General features: G+C 37.6%; 1 protein-coding gene and 1 pseudogene across 1 annotated transcript; both read right to left on the bottom strand.

The window, feature by feature from the left end:
- Nucleotides 1–565: 565 nt before the first annotated feature.
- On the bottom strand, nucleotides 566–4369 carry LOC105180213 (subtilisin-like protease SBT5.6). Its single transcript, XM_011103876.2, has 9 exons — nucleotides 4216–4369; nucleotides 3895–4087; nucleotides 3605–3784; nucleotides 3319–3430; nucleotides 2248–2809; nucleotides 2063–2160; nucleotides 1614–1971; nucleotides 1322–1535; nucleotides 566–1222 (listed from the first exon to the last, which is right to left on the bottom strand). The coding sequence occupies exons 1-9, from the start codon at nucleotides 4321–4323 to the stop codon at nucleotides 684–686; spliced, it is 2364 nt and encodes a 787-aa protein (XP_011102178.1). The 5' UTR covers nucleotides 4324–4369; the 3' UTR covers nucleotides 566–683.
- Nucleotides 4370–6842: 2473 nt separating this feature from the next.
- Nucleotides 6843–16242, bottom strand: LOC105180212 (annotated as a pseudogene).
- Between the last annotated feature and the right edge of the window lie 8 nt (nucleotides 16243–16250).

Below are 16250 nucleotides of genomic sequence, written 5' to 3'. Positions count from 1 at the left end.
AAGTATTATAGTCCAGCGGAGCTAATTGTTGTTTAATCATGTTGTTATATTTGTCATCCACTCTGTTAACAGCAGTTGCTTTTGTTTCTTCTATGTTGCAATAAATATGGAATGAGGTCACCATCAATGGACTCAATACTGTCACCATAGTTTTATCTTTAAATTTTATTGGAGTTGCGGTGTAAGTAAAACCTATACAGTCAATGCTTCTCAGATATCCATGAATATAAATAATTATACCAATTATATATTATTAACTAATTTAAATAAATTATAAAAAGTAAAAACAAAGTCAGGGTGGGGATGGGTGTTCCCAATCGGGGCAAGTCTGGATCCAAGCAAATCCATTCTATTGCCATCACTAACACTAATTCATTGTTTGAAAACAAATTTGAATCTGAAAGCATCGGCTGATTGTACATCTCAATTTTATTTAACAAGTATTATAGTCCAGCGGAGCTAATTGTTGTTTAATCATGTTGTTATATTTGTCATCCACTCTGTTAACAGCAGTTGCTTTTGTTTCTTCTATGTTGCAATAAATATGGAATGAGGTCACCATCAATGGACTCAATACTGTCACCATAGTTTTATCTTTAAATTTTATTGGAGTTGCGGTGTAAGTAAAACCTATACAGTCAATGCTTCTCAGATATCCGCCTGAAAAACTTTGAAACAGAAAACTAGGCTACTGAAACTGCCATGGGACTTCGGACATTGTGAATTCCGTCGGACCATGTATACCATCCAAATGCATACTTGTCCTTCTCAATGCTGTCAGCTGTAATACCGTTATCTAACTTTACGGTTATGGTGAAGCTTTTCTTCTGCCCAGCACGGTTGAAGAAGAGAATGGGAGGTGATACTTTGACGGAGATTCCTGGTGGAGGTTTTACACTGACGAAATAAACACTATTGCTGCCGCCCACGTTCGTTACTGTCCTAATAGCAGAAACGCTGCCATTGAGTTTGGGTATTGCAAGGGATGGATAATTGAGATTAACTGGAGACGGTGAATTTTTCGGGCACTTGAAGGAAGAATCAAGACTTTTGGATCCACTGCTGCATAGGAAGAGAAGATAGTCTTTGTAGGAGGCGTCGTATACAAGACCTGGATCAGCAGCCTTTGTGGGTCTGAAATGACCGGAACCAAATTGAAAAGGGTCTGCTGAATTGCCGGATGCATCAGTGATGAGGTTATGCTCATTGTTATTCAGCCCGGCTGCAAGACAAATCATAAGATTTTCACTGCGAAATGAATAATTATGATTGAGGATGAGAATTCAAGCTCTATTTTTATCTTAATGATAGATGTAAATACCAGAGGTGATTAGAGCAGATCTTATGGCAGCACTACTCCAACTGGGGTGTATGGCCTTGAGAAGAGCAGATGCCGCGGCCACATGCGGGCAAGACATGGACGTGCCGGACAAAATATTATACTTCACAACTCGATGATCTTCTGCCATCTTTGTTGGAGAAGATGCTTCGCTCCATGCTGCCAATATATTTAGCCCTGGAGCCGTGATATCCGGCTGGTGAACAAACCATATACTTAGCATCCACATTGAGTTAAATAATTGCCCATTGCTACTCAAAATTAACTTAATTACCTTTAGAATATCAGGTGAAATCGTGTTGGGACCTCTGCTGGAGAAAGCAGCCATGAATGGTGCTGGTTGGGCACCTAACACCGTCTTAGCACGTTCAATATGCGCCTTTGGGGCTTTCGCAGATTCGATGTAGTTAAGAATCTTGAGAGCATCTCCGTAATTAACAGCAGTGGCGGGAAGAAGATGGGCATCAGCTGCTAACTCGTCCCCATTTGCTTTACTATTGCCCAAGATGAAACCGATCCCTCCAGCCCTTTTTACCTCCATACCTTTTCCAACTCTCGTTCCGTTTCCTCTCAAACACAGCACGATCTTTCCCTTGGCCTTCTCAGGAGAAAGAGATCCAGGTAAGCATTGCCTGCAGAATCCAATTAATATATATTAAATAATTTTAATGATCACTTATTTCTTCATTCAAAAAGATGATGAACTTGAAAAGGAGAGAGAACCCGGATATGTTATTGGGCACATCAGAGTTGGTTACTTGAGCTGCATAAACTAATGGATAAAGCTTCTTTTCCAGTTTATATGGAGTTACAGTTTGGCCCTGCGAAATCAGACATTCGTCTTACAAGAACTGATCCAATTGTTTACAAAAAATAATGGCTGATTTATAAAGTAGTGAAAAAACTACCATAATCTTGACGCCATTTCCAAGAACAACCGGTGCTGAAAATTTCCTATCCACGCTGCTTGCACCAATCGTAATAATCCAGGGAGCAGGATTAGACAAGGTAGACGGGGCAGGCCCTGAATTTCCAGCGCTGCAGGCCACCACGATGTTTTTCTTGATGGCGTGAAGCGCCCCGATTGCTATGCCATCCTCATCGTAACCTACGGGCACCCTGGTTCCGATTGAAATGCTCAAAACGTCAACCCCGTCGGCAATGGCGTCATCAATAGCGGCGAGCATGTCTTCTTCGAAGCAGGTGTTGCCGCCTTCTTTGCCTTGGCCTGGAATAGCCCAGCAGACTTTGTAAATTGCCAGGCGAGCCAGTGGGGCGCCGCCTGAGGCAGTACCTGAGGCGAACCCTCCAAGGGCGGAGACACTGTTAACCCTCCGGCCACCCACCGTGGAAGATGTGTGGGTCCCGTGACCGTCCATGTCTCGAGGGGAGAGATAATCTAGTGTTCTGTTCAGCGGCCCGTAGTATGCTTCATAGCCCTTGATGTAATATCGGGCGCCGATAATCTTCCTGGAAAAATTAGGTGATCAAGTAATAAATTCTAAGCATATTACAGAAATTGCTTGTGAAGAAATATGACATCATTATCATAATTTTTCATCATTTCTTTGGTTGAATAACATAAGAGACTCACAAGATGCCAGGCAGTGCAAGAAGCCATAATGTAATAACTGCCTGTCAGATCATTTTTATGTTGGATTGAAACAGACAAGCATATACTATATTATATATAATATACATATATACACGACAAGTAGAACAGCAATAGAAGGGTCGCAAGGTCTCAGTAAATCACGGATCAGCGTTTTCCGAGATAAACAAAACAACAAATTAAGCCAACTAAGTGATGCATGTCACGACATTGATGTAGGGCCAATTGCTGCTTTTCGATTCTTCTTACTTTTTGTGAGAATTACTTCTTACTGTTTCCAGAAAACGTTTTTCTATAAACATTTAAGAGAAAAGACAGCATCCATCTGTTCTGTAGCAACACCACCAGTAGACCAAGAAACACTCACCTATTACAGTGTGATGAGTTGAAGGAATCACCAAATTGGCAAACTCCTTTCCAAGAATGTGGTATTGGACCCATCCTTTCGTCATTGAAGCTTCTTGATTCCGGCCACACACCTGATCATCATCATCATCATCAACAACACCAAATAGATATTCATCACACCGAATCCGTACGTGTTAGATATGCACAAGCTCGCAGATGTAAGGACAAAATTCACGTGCATTGTAACATTGGAATTTCAACTCTCATTGCAAACCAAGTGAAGATATATATGTATATATGTATACCATTGTCTAACATGCCCACAATAACATCTTTTCCATATCTGGATTTTATCAGTAAATCTTCCTTCTCCAAGTTCTTCCCTGTTGTTGTTTCTCGCAAACCAGCAAATTCCCATGATCTCGTCGTGTGCATTGAGTACTTTCTTGGATCACTCCGGATCACCGACACCACTTCCTCCATCTCTGTCAAATTCAGACCAAATCAATTAACAGTATTATTGCTCACATGTTCACACAAACTCACACAAAGAACAGAACCCTAATTGATAGATATTTAAACTTATTTAGCCCACCCGAAAGTCTGTCAGCTTCATGCGGAGTGAGAAATGCAGCAAAGCCATTGATGCTGTTCTTGTAACTGTAAACAAGAGAAGTTCTTGCATCTTCCTCAGTTTCCTTCACAGACAGTAGATATGAATGATGGCTTGCTTCAATTTCTTGGAACGTTCTCACTCCACTATGCTCCCCGAAGTAGACTATGTATACCTGTCACAAACAATACATATACAGCCTTCTACATAAGTACTAAAAAGTCTTCTGAAAGTACTAAATATATACATACAGTTGTGTTGATGAGATAGTGAATGAATTGTTGCATTAGGACAAAAATGAACCTGTTTGTGATGAGAGGGAGATGAAGAAGATGATGAAGCCTGCAGGAGAGAAGGAGGAAGAAGAAGAATCAATAGGAAAAAAGATAGACGATGAAGAAGATTCTCCATAGTTGAAAAGGTTAGAGGATAAGGGGCACGGAATATTGAACTTATACGCTGAATATTTATAGGGATATCTTGCAACAGAATCTTAATTTGCTTGAATCTTTTCGGTATAAATCTGTTTATATTAATTTTCGGATGGATGGTTATCTTCAATTCTTTATTTATTTATTTCTCTTTTCTGGATGAAAATTAGATAATTTACATGGACGAGTTATGAATTAGAATTCAATTTTATTAAGCCCAGTAATATTATTATTATTATTAGGGTAATTAAGGGCGAAATAATTGGAACTCTATCAATATCCAGTTACGAAAATTATGGAATTGAAATCAAATGCTAATTATTAAGTTTTGAAATAATATGATCATGCATATATATATGTTGTTTCTTGTTACGAGGAGACTGTTTATATATGGAGTCTCCCTTTGATTAAGTTTTAATTTAATTACAATGTATTGGTTTTTCTGTATATATATATATATATACATATAGAGAGAGAGAGATTAAGAATTATTAGTATATGAAATTATTAATTTAGCTTTTTTTAAATATATATATGATATGAATGGAATATACATACTACATAGCCTACACTCATATGTGAAGAAGTCGTGCAAGATAAAAAGTTGATTTCAAGATAAGGATATTCCATTTTAATGTCGTCCTTCAATTTACAAATGTATATATGTAAATATCCCTTGTAAGTCAGAATATATGACCAATAATCATATATAATGCTAAATTGATTTATATTTTAGGAATAATATATACTACTGCAAGTCATCAAGAAGAGGACAACAAAGTATGGGGAATAGATTTTTGAAGATCGAGATACAATAATAAGCCGGTTTTAACTCAATCATGCCACTCCAAATGAGGCATTGCTAAATTATTAAGATTGTGGGTTCGAGTTTCATGAAAATGGATATATATCTACTCATCAAGTAATATTTTTTTATTTATTTATCTCATCACAACGTATTTGTTGATTTGAATTACGATTCATGTACTGAATCGGTCTTTTAATTTGAATGTAATATTGAGTAATAATATAATAAATTGTCTACTACAAACAAGAATTAGATATAGCTAGATATGGTGTGAAGTTGAATTGTGGAGGGAAAGTCGTTGTTAGTGAATACGATTTAAGGGAAATGGGTAGCGGGGCTGAGAATTAGGAAAGGACCACCATATGTATATATATTCCAATTTCCAAACCAAAGGCGTGCATTAGGGAATGGGGCTATGGGGTATGGTTATGTGTGATTCTTTTTTCCCTTTCGCCGTCTTTTTTTCTTACCTACGTACTATTCCAACTTTCTTTCTCTTTCAACTTCACCGAAGTCTTATTACAAATCACACCCAAACTCCCTTTACTTAGCCCCATTACTACAACATTGTCAACCATCTACATTTACATAATTCTGACAACCTTTGCTACCATACACTCGTGCTCAGTTATCCCAACGCCAAATCTTCACTAAATCTATTTTGCTGCTCATTCATATTTCAACCTCATCACTTTTGATTTTTATATCTTCTGGAAACGATCAAAAGTCAATCATCTCCATTAATTGATTGTTTTGGAGAAAAAAATGACAATAAAAATATAATAAAATGTCGTTACTAATATTCATTCATTGGTTGTTTTGCGTATGGCGTATGTGATTTAGACAATTAACTTATAGAAGAGACTGATTTTGATTATTTTAATAAAAAAAATTGAGATTAATTAATGAGGTCGGAACATGGGAAATTAAAATTGATATAATCACTAATCTAAAGGGCAAAAATTGATATTTCCCCTTTTACAATATTAGTATCTTGGTAAATTAGCATGCTAGCTCCGGGGATGTGACAGCATTGTCGTGACTTGTAAAATATAACTTCATTACCTAACCCCAATATCTCTTTTCATTCGCATTTCTCATGCCAAATCTCAAGTGTTCCCATAGATGGTGCAAATGATGCATACCAAATGTTTGGCCGCACCACGAGGATTCTAAGAGAGGATTTGTCCCCTATCAGCATATGATATAGAGTGGTTTCTCTCAAGAGAGACTCTCAAGATCTAAGAGATCGAGAAAAGAACAAAGGAGGCAACGTTAATCAATAATATTGTTAATTCTTCGCATTTCTACGGAGGTTTTTGCTAGCACAAAATCACCATATCCATTAGCGGTGCTGTGTTAGTGTTTGGAGGGTCTCTAGATTGAGATCTTACCATGGACGGATCCAGAGAGAGGAACAAATGCTTGTAGTTAAACAAGCAAGACGACGAGCATAAATCCTTTTACATTTATGCTTATCATTTTTCTTGTATTTATTTTATGGCCATTGTGTTTATTTTGTACACCGAACATCCAGGAAAAAGATCAAGAATACACCCTTTGATCAGTATTTATTGTTTGATTTATCACATTTTTTCGCTTCTCTTGCACTTTCGCCACACTTCTTTGGCTGACCTTCTCCCTTTAAGATAGTAGGTCCAACTACAATAGGGAGGGAAGAGTTTTCCTCTTCCTCAACTACGCCAATTGGCATCAAGAAGAAATTAATAACTTACCACGTGTTGATTAGAGTACAAACTATGATGGTAACCCTCCTTGATTTGAATTAACACTTGAGATTGTCGCCTGTCTGACTACATTCTCATCTCTGGTTATTGATCGTCTAATGGCACAATGTCACTGCCGACAAGCTGCTAGCTCCTTCAACAATGACACAACTTCACTTGATGATCCCAGAAGATATCTTGCACTGGAACGTTTTCTGCCCACAGCACATGAGAAGTAATTCTCACCCTTGAGATCAAGAACCGATGGCCCTTCATGCATAGTCATCCTCTCGCGCATCCTAGACCACCAGTGGCCATTACACAAGGTGGAGGTGCCTTTCTTCTCTGGGGCTGGAAAAGGTAAAGGAGCTTTGCGGCAGAATGCAGCAAGCCCTGTTGAATTTGAAGTAAATCTGTTGAGAGAGTTGGCTCTTGATGCTGGTCCAGCAGGAAGCTCTGGCTCAAAAAAAGTATAAATGTCTTCATCCTACAACATTTTCTCCACTTTGTAAGATACTTGTTACTCAGTCGTTCATAAGAAACATCAAACGAAATGTAAACAAAGTTCCTAGTTCTACGACTTCTGTTTACACCTTTGGTAGAAAATGGCCAATGCACAAAACGTAATCAATTGGAGCCTTCTCATCATTGTGATGAACTATTTCTCCCAGGATTCTATCAATTGCAGCACCCTGAAATGGGTCAAGCACAAAACTCAGAAGTGTTCTTTAAGAATATAAAACAGTGGGCAATATTACCATAAGACTCACTTTGGTTACACCAACTGCTCGGACCTCAACGGATCTCGCTCCTTGAACGACATCAACAGAAGCATTTGAAATTGGGCCTGTCCATAGGTGCTGTAGCAGATCCTTCGACTGAAGCTTCCCAAATTCAACATCTGGGCTTACGCTCACAGAACATCAAAACAGTAAAAAGTGAAGGACGCGGTGCAGAAACTGATCATAATACTTTTTGTGGTTGAGTATAAAGGGGCTAGAGTGTGAAATTAAAATAAAAACAATAAAAAATAAATAACCTGCATGCTTGTAATTCCATACAAGGGAAGTTTCACGAAGCTCAAAATGAGAACGGGGGGTCCTCTCAGTGAAATATTCGAAAACATGCTGAAACAATTGAAGTCGGCATGAGGATTTTAAAATAAAACAAAGGTAATGCACACTAGGAAGATGTATCCATAGAACCTTCACACTGTCAACCCAGTCCATATTTAGGTTTTCCGGCATTGTTGTCATCCAATCTCCTGTAGTAAGGCGCAGAAACATCCCATGTTCTGCGGCCAACCACAAATTATATTCTCCAAAATTCTGCAGAATACATCAGTCAACAAAGTAGAATTTGGTGATGGAAAAGTTGATCGTAAGTGAAAGCAAAAAAACCTCATCAAGAACATTTCTGTCACTTCCGCTAAGGACAATTATTGTGGTCTTTGGATCAGCACAAAGTCTTTTCAAGGGTTCTCTCAATTCTGGATGTAACTTAGGCTCCATATCTTTAAACTGATCAACCCTTCTCCCTAGGGTGTCTGCTGGTTTAGTTAGTGTTGCATTAAATCCCTGCAACAAATGTAGGAATCTCAATACAAGTTCATCAATATGCACAGAGAAATACAATAATAGTCCATATTCATCCCTGTGGGCATAAGATCAATCAAGTGGACACAATTACAATGCTATCTTGGAGATGTTTAGTTTGTGGTTTCACTAATTACTGACTATTCACAGTATGAAAATGAGGAGTTGGAGCTAATATCAGACATTTAACAGCACGCCTTTTGAGAACCCTTCTTGGTCATTCTAAACATGGTTGCTCAAGAAAAATACAAAAATTATCCATTCAAGGTTTCCTAATTAAGCTTCAAAATGAAAGAAGCCTAGTTATCCACGGATAGTGTATTAGTGTTCTGTGTGCTGGTGTCCACATGCTACAGAGTCCAGGAATTCCTTGTGGTTTTGACAGGATGTTGATTACACAAATGTAGGAAAATATTTTGTGGTGAAGGGTGATAAGTTCATAATACAAATCAAAAAATGAAGGTAAAATCCGAGTTTAGGAACATGAATTACCAGAATAAGCAAGCGATTATTTGCCTGCAAATAATGGTCAACGGCCTCTCTTTTAGGAAGTAAAGGAGGAATTTGCCGAGTCCTTAGCTGTGCTTCAACAACAGTATCGTTGAGTTCACTATATACAGGAAAATGAATTTGGTTCAGAGAAATACTTTAGCAGTGTCAATACTTAAACCTGGTTTTACTAGATGAAGTCAAAGAGCACTTCAGCAGGGTATACATTAAGGATCTCGAAAGAACGTGCTCTAGACGTCAACAAAAAACATATAAGAATCCCTGGTTTTAGATATGCTTCGGCACAAAATAAAAAATCGCTGTGTACCTGACAAAAGTCTCTGCCCATTCTTGTGATGTGTGAGTGGTAACATGCGTGAAGTTATGTCGATGTCGTTTTTCTCTTTCATCAGCTGGCATAGTCAAAGCATAACCAATTGAGGCAGCAACTTCTGTAATATTCCAAGGGTTCACCAAAATTGCTCCAGCACCAAGAGACTGTGCGGCACCAGCAAACTGACAAACAGAGAGCACAAAATTTGAATGAAATATAGAACAAGTAATTCAAGCTATTGATCACACTTCTTCCGCGACTTAATGGGCGGCATTGGGCTGACGAATCGTGAATCTAGGTATCTTTTTTCTAATGAAATATAAAAAGTAACATAAAACGAGAGGAAGATACCTGTGATATCCTTTTGTAACTTCACCTGTTTAATAAACTTAGTGTTGCAGAGCAGAGCACAAAAGCGAGTATAAAAGAATTATGTGGAAGCAGTTTTAGAACATAATTTGCCATTTGCCTACTCACTGAGATGGGTGCAGATGCAAGTTATGTTTCCAATACCCATTCTTCTTCAGAAAGTAAGAATTGGCTGTACTGATCAAGGGAGTAGATGAAAATGAAATAATTGCAGCCCCCTAAAATCAGACACTAACTGCATCAATTTCAGGTTAAAAAGGAACCAGTTCATGAAAGTTGAAGGAGCTTTCAGTTTCTAATAGCACAACTCTAGAAACAAGGGAACAAATGATTTCATGAAATAATAAAAAATGCTCCTTAGAGGCTCCTCATGTATGCAGGCAAGAAACTGTAATATCTACCAATAGATGCCAATAAGAGAGTTTCATAAATAGTTCTATTCTGCCTAATATTTTCTGGTGGTGTTGGCGATTGTAAGATTTGAAGGTAGAATAGTCTGGAAATAACAGTCCGTTTAACGAGTATCCGGCAAATTAAAGAAAGGAGTTGAAATAACAAAGAAATCTGGGGATATCAGATATACTAACAAAAATTTACTTCTGCGGAGGATAGCAAGACATCTGCAAAATTAACAAATCCACTGGCCAAAATATAATGATTTATAGTTGACATCCACATAAGCTGTTACCAATCAAAGAACAGAACTAAGGTCAAAGTACTTGCCAAATAAAAAATTATACAAAAATTACCTCACTTAGAATGAGGACCCCTCGAGTCTTGGCTGCCCTTCTGAGTAGCATATTCCATTCTCATCTTACTCGTAACTTTGTTCACATTTTACTCTTTCTTGCAAACGAAATAGTTATGAATTCAAGGAGCGCATTGCGAATTCAAGCCTTGTAGAATAAACCTGAGGCTCAGCGGGTCGCTCCCCCTACAAATACGTCAACGACCCCATCACCACAGATGACTCAATAGCTGTAATTTTGTCATTAACTCATTCGTTCAAGGCTTTATGTTTTGACACCAAGCGCAATCAAACTTGCAAGAGACGACCTTGTGAGTTTCATCATTCCTAAGAAACAACCAGAAGGACGGGACAAAACCAAAAACAAAAGCGGAAACCAAAAAAAGAAGGCAGAAGTAACAAATCCATGGTGCCATCAGTCATTAGGCAATTGATTCTGCTTCATGATCAGAATAGTTTTAAAATGTTCTCAGCCAGGCAATATATTCTGTAACTCCATAAAAGTATCTGTGCTTCCAGCAACAAATCTAATTAAATGCAGGTTGATGGTAAACATGTCTTCGCCATAACATGTTGAAAAGTCATGCAAAACCTGATGCAAAACCTGATTACATTGTAAGTTCACCCATTGGAGTTGCTTGTTCCATTAAATTATTTTTCCTGGATGCTTTCCGGACCAAGCCGAGCAATCAAAGATAAACCAGGGACGAATGTCAAGAAAATGCGTACCAGTGACAGCATATAGCGCACATAATGCATGGAAATCAAGAGATCTGTCCTGCAAAAAAATTTAAAAATTGTATTAGATGCAGTACATGCAACTACAACTTACAAGAAAATCCCCAAAACATTCTCATGTTATTCTATCTAAGCTCTACATTAAACCAAAAAAAAACCTGTTTCCGTGTTTAGGCAATAAGATTTGACCCAAACAACAGGCATAACTTAGAGAAATTAAACAATCAAAAAAGAAATGACGTAAAACAATTAATAGTGTTACCAATTTCCATACTTATATGCGTGACATGTTAAACATTATAAAGCAGTTGCAACTATCCGAAACCCATGCATGCTATTGTTTTATTTTCTTAATTTTTATTGTTCTTCCTCTCCTATATTGAACTTCGTGTTTTACTTCTTAAAAAATATATTTTATCAGAATTAAACCCATGCTAGACTTCAAAGATGGCTTGGTCCAGCAAATTAGCCACCCATCCAATGCGAGGAATAAAGCACTCCAATGTAGATGACTGGAGATTTACCATGTGAATCAACGACTTATTACTATACACCTTCACACTGTCGTTTTGTTAAATAAAAAACTGACTAAGCAAAGATATGTAGCCCGATAGTCCTTGTTCATAAGGACAATCTTCGAAACTAACAGAACTTTATGACGATTATGTCAATATGAAATTCCACTCTTAAAATCAGTTGGTTTAAGGCATGCAATCTCACTAGATGATGTATCGGAACAGTTGTAAGAGTCCCAAATCTTCCATTTATCCTTCCAACTATTTCGTGAACTTGGGATGACAGCTTTTGATCTGCCAGATACAAAGAATAAACAATGAGCTACAGATTATCTATATAAAATGCAGATTCTGAAAGAAGGAAGGGGGAGATAGAAAAGACAACCAACTATCAAACAAGAATAAAATCATTGGAAACAGGTAAGGCTTTTAAATTGGAGCCAAGTGAAATTGTGAGCTTTGGCACAAGAATACATCCAATAGGAGCAATTCCTTCAATACTTCATGCAGTTGACGGATTCTTTAACCAACACAGTAAAACCATCTTCTCTGTCCCACTTGTGTACTGAGGCCATAAATGTTTGTTATAGAAGGGTGGAGATTTTATTATTTTGAAAAGAATTAAATGGAAATTCTGAAAAAGTCTTTCCACTAGCATTCAATGATAAATCAAATTTTGCTGCAAATCGTATAAAGCTTGATGGGAAAGTTGATAGTTAAAACAGATAAGACTTTTATTTTTTCCAAATAACCTTAAAAAAAGTCTTGATTTCAGATCTATTTCTCTTTCTTTCTCTTAAATATACAACCTAATACATATAAAAAATGTAGAAACACTAGTAAAAGTAGTAGTGATTATTATTACCAACTTCACTACAGTTGAGCATAAAGGATGAGGATACATACACTCAGGAACATCTGTCCTTGTTGGTACAGCAATTTGTACTAAAACTACCTTGTCGCGCCAAATTGGATTTTCTTCAAGGAATTTTTCAAATGCCAAAATTTTCTGGGGTATTCCCTTAATCATATCCAGACGATCAACTCCCAGCATTACCTGTTCAAACACATACAAGCAGCATTAGCGACTAAGAAATAGAATTAACCAACACCAAGACAAAGTCCAAAGAAAGCTAATCCAATATCCAACCCTCCATTATATTGAGACTGAGGGCACAATGAAAGACATGCAGATCGGCTAATATAGCTCATCAGGATGATATTACAAACTTACAGAAAGACAGTGTTGTAGAAGTTCAAACATTATATCCCACATAATATACTGAGTAAACATAAGTCCGCAACAGTGACTATCGTCCTAGCACATGCTATGTGTACCTTTCTTCCAGCAAACCTCTCTTTCAATACTTCGATGTGATTCTTCACTTGTGGAAGCTCAAGCGCTCGAATGAACCGATCAGAATCTATACCAATTGGAAACTGTAGATCAGAAGTCCTAATGAATTAGTCTTAATAATGCCATGAAATGATGTGCATTGCAATTCTGTTGCAAGCATGAGGTGTAAGAAGGGAAAATTCTGCTATTCCATATGCCTATACCGCAGCAACGCGAGTGAGCTTTCCTTGATCTTCCACACCATCAGGTGTGCCTTCAAGCCCCAAAATACGAGTACATGCACTTACAAAATGCCTTGCATAATCATATGTGTGAAATCTGAGAGCAAACACCACAACATATATATGTGTGAGATCTTAACAAGTTAGGAAGAATGTAACATCCTATGTTATTTGCTTCATGGACAAAGTTTAACAAGGACAGATGCATGAAACACTTAAAATTTTACACTTGAGATTCTGGCTCTTCAATTCGTAGGGCATTGAATGTTTTAAGAACATGAAAGTCCATGTGGAATTTGTACATTAAATATACCTAAATTATCCATGGGTAACATTGCCATATATGTTCCTCACTGCTCTAGCTTCCCTGATATGACCTAAGGCATGCCGGGGATGTCCCCTTGCCTAGTAGTTATCACACCCCATCCTGTTCATCAGTATTAGTACATCTTCCGACTACATAGCTCTAGGGGAATTATCTTAGACGCTAAGCTTCAATCAAATTTATCAACCATTGAGTTCCTAGTGTTCCCTCATGGTTCATCAATTAGAAATTCTGTCATAAATATGTCCTAAATTTGTCCCCTATCCATTATGTAACAAGACATACAGAGGAAAGATAGAAACTTGCTAAAAATAATGGGACTCACCCAACCAAATCAGCAGCAAGAACAGATCTTAACAGTTCTGATCTTGACGGCAATGTTCGATGAATTTCAGATGAGGGGAAAGGGGTGTGGAGAAACCAACCCACTTTCATTTTGTTGTTATAGTCTTTAAGGCACCTCGGGAGAAACATCAGATGATAATCATGGCACCAAACCACATCACCCTCCCTGTAATGCTCATTGACAACATGAGCAAACATCTGGTTTGCTTTCTTGTAAGCAGCAAACTGAGACTGGAAGCTTCGCGTGGTTGCAAGGCGGTCTTCTTGTGGAAGCCCGAGATAGTGGAAAAGAGGCCATAAGATGTTGTTACAGTAACCATTATAGTATTGGTGAACAATTTCCTCATCGAGGAACACAGGGATGCACCTCTGCAGTAGTTAGAAGAATAAGTTTCAGTCATTAGCTTATCCTTTAAAATATAGGTAGTATACAAAACTGAGATGCTTATGAGTTGCCCATCTCATTGATGATGTAAGGCAATGTTCCAGTGAAGAATAACATGAAATGTTAGACGTTAATAACAGTTTCAGATTAATCCATGTATACGAACCTTTTCAGCTAGAGCTTTAGTTAGCGACCTCTGTCCGGCTTGATCAGGAACATTTACGCCAGCCCATCCTATCCATCTAGCTTCAAACTCACTGACACCTTCAAGAGGATATAATTCAACAAGTTCCTAAGACTCATCATTGATAAAAGGTCATGACTATGCAGTTACGAAGAGCAAGTGTTATAGTAAGACAACAACAGAATTAGGCATAGGCAAAAACAATTGGCAAATGGTTCTGAATGCACAACAGAAATACAGACACCACTGTCTATTTCTTACCCAGAAGAGCACTAACTAGGCCTCCCACACTTATTTCAAGAGCCCATGAGTCTTCGCTTCTTCTAATTGCAGACACAGGGAGCCTGTTCGCCACAACTATCAACCTTTGTTTGGGGACTCGACCATCCTGTTTCTCACAGCCATCATTCAGATGTTTTGCTGAAGCATTCCCCTCAATGAAATCACCCTCTCGGTATCCCCTCTCACCGTCGGATAGATACAGGTCATTTATGTTTCCAAAAGTGTCCACATCCCCATTATTGTCTCTCGTTTCTTCATTAGATTGAGAAGACCTGGTGGACCGTCTTAGCTTTCTTTCCCTTATAAGCCTCTCCAGTCTACTCATGGGTATGGTGGTAGTTGACTTACAGTGGTTATCAAGCATACACATGATTAGTGATTCGTCCTGCATCAGACATCAATAAGTGCTTCAAGTATCAAAGTTTCTTACTCAAATCAATCCAAACAATTGTTCAAACTGGAAGACTCCAAACTATATTTATAAACACCAAATATTCCCATAGTATATTCATCTTTTTAAATTAATTTTGATGGTTGAGAAGGCAAAAGGTAAGTTATCAATATGGATGGTTGAAAAGTAAAAGAGATCACAAATATCAGAAAGTTGAAATATGCCATCAAGATTATACTCATGCAAACTAAAACCACACAACCCCATTATTCATCACAAAGAAAATAATGAATGAGACTGGTTCTTAATATGCCATAGAATGAGAATGAAGTTTAAAAAACAAAAGTTGGGATAACATCCTTCTGATCAATTAAATCTTTATTCTTTCAAATGGAAGTTGATCAAAGTGATAATCAATAATAGTATGAGAACGGCAGTGAAAGTAAGATACTAAATAAGTTGAGATAAAGGCCAAAAAGATCCCCTTATGTCAATCAGTTATGGAAAGAAAAAAGATTAATAGAAATTCAATGTAATAACGTACTCTAAAGTTTTTCTTTCACACGGGTTTCCATAAAACAATTTTGCCAATACTTGGCGACATTGAGGCAGATTGAAGAGAAAGAAAGGCGTACATGCACATTCAGTATTTCATCCTTTAATTTACTTGCTTTTGGATTCTAATGTCCGCGTGATTCAACCTATAAAATCTCTTTACAAACCCCCCAAAAATATCAGAAACCCAAGTTTTAGCAGATGAAAAATCATCATAAAACCCCAGTAGTTGTTGAAATCAAGAAATCTAACTAGGAAAATTTCGAAATCAAGAAACATCAAGAAGTTGAAGAAGTTATAAAGAAAATAAATAAAAAGAAAAAAGAGAATAAGACCAAGGGTTTCACCAAATTGTTATTGTAGGAAATGCCGTTCCCTTGAGATGGTTCCATGTCCTCTGGCAGACTCCACCGAAATGGCGCTTCTCACAGAAACACGGTTGTTGAACCGAGTTACATAGTCGAGAGAGAGAGAGAGAGAGAAAGAGAGCAGAATCCAAGTTGGCAGAGATATGAGGGAGGATATTTTTCAAAGGGCTG

The sequence above is a fragment of the Sesamum indicum genome, unplaced genomic scaffold (assembly GCF_000512975.1).
Source record: "Sesamum indicum cultivar Zhongzhi No. 13 unplaced genomic scaffold, S_indicum_v1.0 scaffold00417, whole genome shotgun sequence".
In the NCBI taxonomy this organism is placed as follows: Eukaryota; Viridiplantae; Streptophyta; class Magnoliopsida; order Lamiales; family Pedaliaceae; genus Sesamum; species Sesamum indicum.
Note: the sequence above shows the minus strand (reverse complement) of the source record. Positions and strands in the feature narration are given on the sequence as shown.